At 44.4% G+C, this 9286-nt stretch overlaps 1 protein-coding gene across 1 annotated transcript; it reads left to right on the plus strand.

Annotated features, from left to right (window-relative positions):
• The first annotated feature begins 3093 nt into the window (after positions 1-3093).
• Positions 3094-7551, plus strand: LOC110001409 (fibroblast growth factor 20-like). Its single transcript, XM_020656905.3, has 3 exons — positions 3094-3904; positions 6065-6168; positions 6277-7551. Exons 1-3 carry the CDS (start codon positions 3571-3573, stop codon positions 6520-6522), a joined length of 684 nt encoding a protein of 227 aa, XP_020512561.1. The 5' UTR covers positions 3094-3570; the 3' UTR covers positions 6523-7551.
• The last annotated feature ends 1735 nt before the right edge of the window (positions 7552-9286 follow it).

Here is a 9286-nt window from a genome sequence, read left to right on the forward strand (position 1 = left end):
GAACTCCTCACTGCAGCTTGAGCCCATGTTTGTAAATGTGCCATTGTGGTCGACACCTTCATTGTGTGGTGGGTCGATATGCAATATATCAGATCTGATCAGCCTGAAGGCGATTCCGATCGATCGTGTCTCCTTTAAGAAAGTTTTTTTTTTTTTTGTTGAATTAATTAATGAAGCACAGGGCAGAGGCAGTGGGACACCACACACACAAAGGTAAAAATAAAATGATATAAACGCAGCTCTTCTATAAGGCCTCTCTTCTCCTCTCCTGTCATGTTGTAGAAACTGATATAAGTCGGTCTAAAAAAATGACCTGCGGTGGAGTGACCACACACGCGCATACACGCGCACAAACACCTCTGCTCCTTCAACTCATTTATCAAGGCAGCTCCCAAGGGAGGGGGCAGCTGTGCACGAGCGCAGGTCTGTATAGATGCCAAAATCAATGCCATATAGGCTGGAACATGGCCTCTCGTGCCACTGTTTGGATCAAACCACATGAATGCGGTTTGACCCTTTAAGTCCTGCAACACAGATAAGAAGGAAATTAAGCTATATAGCGTGATTAAGTCTTCTAAAGCATTGTTTTCATGCACCTAAATTACTGTAGGGCTGGGAAATTAATGGATTTTGAATTTCAATTACAATTTTGTCTTCCCACGATCATGAAAACCAGATCATGGAGATGAATCGATCACTTAGCTGCATGCCGTCTCGAGACCTCTTTTTGAAGCTCTCGTCTCTGAATAGAATGCATTTTTACTCGGTCTTGTCTCGGTCTCAGACTGAGAGGACTCCGGATTTTTAATCAAGAAGCGGTCAAGACCACCACTGACAGGCTATTTTCCCACATCATTCCTGTGATTAGAAGGAAAACACCTCTTTTTAAAAGAGCAAAAAACTTCAATTCATGACCACCACCTTCCCGCTGTTACAGTCTAAGTAAGTGACACACCCACTGCATACAAGATGATGATTTTCAGTGATTTTTCAGGTCTTAGTCTTGTCTCTGTCTCGCCCTGCTTTGGTCTTGGTCCTGACTCGTTCTCGATCCCTAAATGTCCCATTTATTTTATGTTTTACTAATTTTATCACCGTCTTTCCTGTTTTACTCTCTCAGGATTTTAACTATTGTTGACAATTTCTGTTTTACTTCCTGTCTGTCATCTTTCGGAAGCACTTTGAGGTGCATGTTTTTATTTAAAGGAAGACTGTGCAACATGTTTCACATACAGAAAATATATCAGGAATGACGTCTATCCTGTGTAAATGTGTCTCTGACTCATGACTGTCTACAATGAGTGAGAAGCTCGAGTCCCGCTGGCTGTGTTGTTGTGAGAGCCGTGTTTACATGGACGGGACGGCCGGCTCCTCCCCTTGTGTATAAAAGCTGTTTTAGTCAAGGACTAGAGAGAAGAAGAACATCACTGATTATTTGGATGTTAGTAAGAGTTTTTAGATCACGCTCATTCTGTGTCAATTTATATGAAATGTGAAGCTACGAGATAACTAAAGAGTGCTAACATTAGCATGCTAACACAACAACGCAGGACACAGGTGATTGCAGCTCGAGCTAAGGACAATTTTGTCCACCACTTGTGTGTCTCTCTGGAGGACAGCGGAGGCTTCAGTATGGAGGAGAAGTGGCCAAACAGCAGTTTGCTTTGGTTTCATGCTGGTGCTCAAGGGCGATTGGATCAAAAAGTCACACACTCTTCCTTTAAGAAAGATTTTACATTACGTTGAGTTCAGAACATTCACATCCCCTGCATGTGTAACTTCACTTTGGGAACCAATTCTGCATAAATTATTGGCAGACTAAAGTTGAATTAAGCATCAACATGCTGTGCAAAGGTAAACAACAACAACAACTCAACACAAAGTGTTCACTGTTTCCACCTATCACATGCAAATATGAAAGGTTCATAACATTGGGAATCCCCTCATTTATTCTTATAAAAGCATAATTAAGCATAAACATTAAGTGACCCATAGCTCACGTGATGGTAACTTATGTTCAAAGTGGTGATCAATAAAAAGCTGTATATGCATAACAAAGTGTGTCTGTTTAAAGAAGAATTAACAGCTACTTGAAGCCCTTTAAGAGTCAAGTGTCGGGTATTATCCCAGCTTGGAGTTCAAACAGGTATATTCCCTTCTTCTGGTTGTTTTTACCTGATCCCCTTACAAGATCCCTCCGCTTTGAAGCATCTGTGTCTTTGATTCGTCTTTTTAAGACCACAATTAAGGATATCTAGGGCTGTGGGCTCCCCGAACTGTTCAAAGCATCGCGGGAAGATCAATGAAGGGATTGACAGTCAAGTGATGTCGTTTGCACAGGTGTGTGTGGGTGCGTGTGTACGGCTGTGTGTGTGTGTGTGTGTGTGTGTGTGTGTGTGTGTGTGTGTGTGTGTGTGTTTGTGTCTGTGCTGGTGCAGTAAACGCGCGGCTGGGTTACATAAAACAGGGGCAATAAATCAACAGCCGAGTGCGAAAATTACGCAAATGGGGGCTTTCCTCTCTCTCTGTGTCTCTGCAGCCGCCCCTGAGTCATTTGGGGATGGGGGCGTTCAGGGAATAACAACACTTTCACGATGTTTGACATACACACACTCTCACTTTCTTTATGTCCACTGCACACACAAGTTGAGTTACGCACTCCCCCACGACTCACTCTCTCACCTACAGCAACTGGCCACAGCTGAAGTGCCCACGAGCAATTAGCCAATGGCATATCTCATGTATGTGAGCTCATAAGCGCAGCGTTTCTGCAGGGAGAGGCAAGGGGAATTCCGCCTCTTGGACTCATTTTTATTAGCAGTTTTTCATCCCTTCCCTAAGTCCCTGCGCTCCCTGCACTGACACTGAACATCAAAGATGAGGCAGAGCACGACGAGCAGAGGGATGAAGGCGCACGTTCAAACGGGAGCAGAAATGAGCCATAAAGGCGGAAGATCTGCGTGCATTTGCATAAAAAGGCAACTCAGGGTGAATTTCCATATGGGGGGGGGTTGCTTTATATAGATGTGGAGTGCTGTGTAAAACTGGCTTATGTGCTACACACAACTGCTGGAGAAGAAGCAGGCAGAGGAGGGTACCGCAGGAATAAACAGGCTGAAGTGAACTGTGGAGAGAGAGAGAGAGAGAGAGAGAGAGAGAGAGAGGAAAACCCTAAAGTGCTCCGGAGCAAAGGGGAGTATCCCGAGGTGAAGAGGAGAGAGAGGGAGCGCGCAGAGAGCAGGATAGAGAGAGAGAGAGAGAGAGAGAGAGAGAGAGAGAGAGGGTTAAATAGCAGTGAGAGAGGAGGAGAAGGGGACACGGGCTGCTGCAAGCGGAGGTACCTGCACACATCGAGACATAAGGAGAGTTTGATCTCAATCAGGTGTCGATTTAATTAACGGTGCCGGTGACTGCGCAAAACCGCGCACGAATTGGGCTTTTTCTCCGCCCGCACGTCCAACTTTTCTGTTTCTCCGCTTCACGACTCGCACTGAGACATTCTGTTCATCACTTGGATCCCGATCTGGAGCTGCTGTAAACCGGATCTGTTTTTTGATTTTATTTTCTGTGATGGGGGCAGCAGCGGACGTTGGGAGCTTCGTCAACGGATTTCTGGACAGCTTCGGTCCCGCTGGTGCCGCGCCGGCTCCCGTTGGCTCTCATTTCGTGCTCACCCCAGCCGGGGCGGTGGACTACAACTCTGTGGGCGGACTGATGATGGGGGGACAGGGGCAGCAGCAGGAGCACCTGGTGTCCGCGGAGAGGCTGTCCCGGAGCCTGGCAGACCTCAGCCATCTGAAGGGGATCCTGAGGCGGAGGCAGCTCTACTGCAGGACCGGGTTCCACCTGGAGATCCGTCCCGACGGCACCGTGCAGGGCACCAGGAAGGACCACAGCAGATTCGGTACGGACCCTTTCAGGATTAAATTTACAGTAATTATTATTTATCAGACTCCTTCCTTGTGTGATGATCTAGTATATCAGCAGCAGGAACAGGAATCCTCACAGTGAGAGAACAGACACGTTTGTTTTTAAGTCTCTTTAGTTATTGCTAAATGTGACTTTTAGATGTAAAGACTTAAAAACTGTTTTTTTTTGTTTTTAATAGCAAAACTGACAGCATGTGGGGGGAAGTGGGACAGACGACCCAGGGCCCTGTTGAGTCTGAAATGAACGTATAGCCTCTTTTTAATTCGTTTCTCCAAATCATAACTGTCCGAAGAAAGGTTTTAAAAGTGGTTGAATAAATTATTATGATTCTTAAATATTTTCTTTACTCTTAAAATCCTAAAAAATACAATTATTAAAAACATTTTAAATGCTTGGAAACGAATGGAAAACCAAAAAGGTAACAAAGGTTAATTTATATTTTTAAATTAAAACTGCCCCTGAGGGCCGGGGCTTTTTATGCCTTTATCAGAGAGACAGGACAGCGGACAGTCAGGGAGCGAGAGAGACAGAGAGAGAGAGAGAGAGAGAGAGAGAGAGCTGGGAATGACATGCAAGAAAGGAGCCATTTGAACCTCAGGTCGACCGCTTGGAGGACTTCATGGGGAGCTTGCACTAATCACTACAGCTTCAGGAACCCCAACTTTGTCGTTTTTTAAAGTAGTCATGATACCAGAATTTTCTACTTCAGTACTAGACAAATTCAATCGATACCGACACCTGATTCGATACTACAGCAACAAAAATAGAAGTTTCAGACACCCAATATTGGACATTTTCTTCTCCTCAATGATCAAAAAATGCAAGCACTCTCCTGCACACATGGCTACTTTGCAAATAATTCAGCGACATCCTGTGAAGTAGAATCTTTTTGATTCAATATATCCTCAAAAAACCCCTCTGGTATACATTTTGATCACCTTATTTTGAAGCTTTTCCATTGGTCATTTGTTTAATGGAGGAGGTGTAATAGAAAACTCACAGGGCTGACTGAGGCCGTGGTGGAGAGGCCCAACGTGAGATCTTGTCATGGGGCCCAGAAGTCCTGGAGACGCCCTAATGGTTCCTTCATGTGGACATAAAGCAGCATCCTCCTCTTCACAGGGGGGACCCACTTTATATAATCATGGAAACATAAAAATATCATTAGACCCATGCTGCTCAACAGGAGTTACTATATGACCGCAAGTCCTGTTGATAAAATTCTCCTGCTCCAACTGAACCTGCAGCTTTCATCCTGCAGCCAGATTCATCAAATCTATTTTTGCAGGACTACGGAAGCCCTAAGTGGACATGCATCATTAAATATCATTGCACACATTTCTGTTGCTTTCGTCATGTCAGACGTTTGTCTTGAGAAATTACCACATTATCGTTGAAAAACCAGCCTTGTTATCCGAACAGCCGACAGCTAGACAGATAAGTCCAAATCTCAAGAAAACTGATAGCCTCGTGGTTATGTCGCATGCCCCATGTACGGAGGATTTAGTCCTCATCGCAGCGGCCTTGCATTTGAATCCGACCTCGGCCCTTTGCTGCATGTCGTCTCCCACTCTCTCTTATGATCATTTCCTGTCTCTCTCCAAACGCCCGACATCCTGTCATCAAGGGAAGATGGGCAAAATAAAAAAGTACAACTGTGCGTATGTCCACTTCAGGCTTCCGTACAAGGGGGACATGATTTAGAGGATTTATTCCATTTCAGACTTAACGGCGAGCTGTTTGTGCAATTTAGACAGTGGAGTGAGAAATTAGTTTGCTTGGATTTTTTGGTAATTAAAAACAAGAAAATTATTAAATATTGGATACCTAGGACTTGTATTTCTGTTGCTGTGGTAACAAAACAGGTATCGATATCGGTGGTATAGCAGTTTCTAATTCTGGAAATCCTGAAAACTGCAGGAACACTTTAGTGTCACAGTCTAACCTCTCAAATTGCTTTGATGTAGCTCATATAGCACATATATGTCCATTTTCCCCTCAAAAAAATAAAGCATACTGTAACAGCACATAGAGGAAAAACCTTAACGCTCATCTTTCTTTCTTTGAGTTATCATACAAGCCTATATGAATTAACAATGTGGTGTAATAACTGTGTGTTAATATGTGTTTTCAGGTATTCTGGAGTTCATCAGTCTGGCTGTAGGACTGGTCAGCATCAGAGGGGTGGACAGTGGCCTCTACCTCGCCATGAACAACAAGGGAGAACTGTACGGATCGGTAAGTACGCCTAAACCCAGTCGGTCTGATCCAGTTTTTAACATATGTGTGTGTAGCACACAGCTTCCAGCAGGCCTGGACTCATTTTCTCTCCTTGTCTTCCCGCAGGAGAAGCTGTCTGCAGAATCTGTTTTCAGGGAGCAATTTGAGGAGAACTGGTACAACACCTACTCGTCCAACATCTACCGGCATGGAGAAAAAGGCGCTTTTTACTTCGTTGCTCTGAACAAAGATGGGACATCCCGGGACGGAACAAGGTCGAGGAGACACCAGAGGTTCACCCACTTCCTGCCGAGGCCTGTCGACCCTGAGAGGGTACCAGAACTTTACAGAGACATCCTGGGCCAGAGCTGAGACTAAAGGGGAGAAAACCATGACCCCTGTCAAAGCCAGTATGAGCTGAAAAAGCAACGCAAGTGCACATTAAACGACCCCTTCTCTGTGAGAGGGGAGATCTTGTTAGTCTAGAGGAAACAAGATCATAAAAAGTGCATCAAATCACTCCCCGACTCTGACATGGAGGAGGGAAAGGGACCCGCTCTGAAGCAGACTAAGCGTGGAGTTTTACTTAACGGCACCAGGGATCATCTGGGGAAGATTTGAAGACCTCATGATGGACGGATGGAGTCGCTACCTTGCCCCTAGTATTGCCCCTCTATTGGCCTATGCAGAGGCCATGGCGGCCAACAGATTATTTACTTATTTTTAAATTGAGTCCAAACACCTGCGAGCCCAAAGTGCATGAAGAGGACAAAAGTGTGGGAACTAATAAGTGAGATTAGAAATAGACTGCTGAGTCATTTCCACTGATTTTGTCTGGGCTTTTAATATTATTTAAAAAAACGCTGCTAAGTAAATGGTTTATTAAAAATGCATTATCATCCATACAGAGTGGCTGGTTTACACAAAAAGGTAGTTTTTATGCACTGGAAGGCGGCCATGTCTGTTTGGGGAAAACAGGTGTGAGGGGGGAAATCTGGACCGGCTGACAGATTAAAACTGAAACTGCTCCAAAGGCAAAATGTGACTTTTCGACAAAGTGCATGAGGAACAAGAGAAGAAGAAGTTTTTCTTCTGTGGTGGAATACTGCACATTCTGTTTGAACTCCAGAGACGCGTCCTTAAACCCTGTGAAGGAATTTCCTGCTGACTGCAGTCAGAACGACGAGAGCGACGCCCCGGTCAGAGACGCCTTTACGCACCTGTGGACAGATTTTATTCTAATTTATGAGCTTCTGTTTGCAAGGATATATGACTATATTTATTTCATATATTTATTTATTTTTGAGAATATATTTTTACAGGTATGAGATAAAATAAAAAGGATATTCTAAACAGACCAATGACAGATTTGTATCATTTGTTGTGTCGTGATGAAACGCTGTTTTCCATTCTTACTGTCAGAAGAGGTTTATATTCAGACTTTGTATCTCCTGCAATGTGCTTTAAAATCGTGTCATATTTACTACAATCACACGGCTGCCAAGGAATCAGTTAATTAAACTCACTTTCATCATTAGTGATGTCAGCCTAGGACACATGTTGAGTAGCGTTGAGAGATGTGTAGCTCAAAACGCTCCTTATTTATCTGATACTGGCGCCAATAAACTCCCTAATGTCAGCCTCTGCCAGAAACGTTTAATTTCAGCTACTGTCTCTTTAAGGCCCCCCCCCCCATGTGCCAACATTCCTCTGATTGGCCAGCTCTGTTAGCAGACCCAGTGGCAACCTCCAGTGATGAAAAATGAAACCCGAGGCTGAAGTGCAAAATCCTGCAGTTCCTTGAGTGTCCACTAGAGGCTGGCTGCCGAAGCACAGGAAGTCACATACACACCCATTCTAAAAAGCCTGTTTTTACAGCAGAGATTAACATGTTTACAAAAACCAAATAGGTCTGATTAGCTCATGTCTCGATCGACACACACTGTACTGGGGGTGAATGTTTTGATGACTCATCAGTTTTGATTTGATGAAGGATAAGAGTTATTCACAATAAGGTGTGTAGCTGACCTGATTGACAGGCGGGTGCGGTGTAACGGTTTGTCAGGAGGTTTAAAACCTGCCTCAGCTCCAGCTCTCAGCCTGTCGTTAGGTTGACTGAAAGTTAGACTGAGACAGCATTTCCAGCATGGAGACCGCCATCGATGGGAATCCAGCGCCCCCTGCAGGAACAGACGGGGACGTCACTCAGGCTTCAAACATTCACATTTAGAGTCTGTGGTCAAACATGTAGTACTGAGTAAGGCAAAATTGACATCTTAGCATCAGTCTTGTCTCGCCTCCGGAGACGACCCCCTCATGTCTGTCAGGGAAGGAAGTTATTCCTTCTGTGAGGTGCATGTGTGAACAAGGGGCTCAGGAAGATTTGCAGGTGAATCCTGATCACGAGTGCATGTGCAGAAACAGTTTTATATCACGACCTCTTCCTGTTGGCACTTTCACGATGACAGAATACGGTATGAAAATGTGCTTAAGAATATGTAAAACAAGGGAGAATAGAGAGAGAGGGAAAGAATGGCAAATGGTAAGGAGTATGGCTCAGCTAATAGAGATATGACAGAGAGATGGGAGTAATGGGAAACGAGGAGAAACATAACATGAAGTCATCTGTGTGAAGAGACAGCACACGCTTCCTCTGACAGACACTGCAATTACACAAGTGACTGGCAGGCTGAGTGCACCGCTACACTCTTTCATCCTTTTCTTCATCATCCCTTTATCTCTCTCTTCATCCCGCCTGTCATGGTGAGTCATCTCATGTTGTTACGACACCTGAGACTGATTTGACCAGGTGTCACTCAAGCAAAAGGGGAGAAAACAAACGATTTACTGGGGCAGGGGCTGTGTTTTTCACAAAAATAACACCTGAAAAATTAGAACTCTTTGGAAAACTGTTAAAGGTCTGATCAGTAAGATGTGTAGTGAGTGAAATGATAAAGTGACCTTACTATATGATCAGACATTAAGGAAACATGCTATGTTGAAGTGCTGGCTTCTCTGACAACAATGCAGCAGCCAGTATGTCCTCCTTCCAACTTTAGATTCTGGTCCTGAATGATCTGGATTTATTTGAACCAGAGAAGGTAGGCGGTTTTAAGACACCCCACCACACGACCGT

Source organism: Labrus bergylta, chromosome 1 (assembly GCF_963930695.1).
Source record: "Labrus bergylta chromosome 1, fLabBer1.1, whole genome shotgun sequence".
NCBI classification, from domain to species: domain Eukaryota; kingdom Metazoa; phylum Chordata; class Actinopteri; order Labriformes; family Labridae; genus Labrus; species Labrus bergylta.

What these genes read in the sequence shown, in the direction of transcription:
- LOC110001409 (XM_020656905.3), top strand. Translation starts at nt 3,571, where the DNA reads ATGGGGGCAGCAGCGGACGTTGGGAGCTTCGTCAACGGATTTCTGGAC. An exon ending in GAAGGACCACAGCAGATTCG is followed by an intron (nt 3,905 to 6,064) that starts GTACGGACCCTT and finishes ATGTGTTTTCAG; the next exon opens with GTATTCTGGAGTTCATCAGT. An exon ending in AGGGAGAACTGTACGGATCG is followed by an intron (nt 6,169 to 6,276) that starts GTAAGTACGCCT and finishes GTCTTCCCGCAG; the next exon opens with GAGAAGCTGTCTGCAGAATC.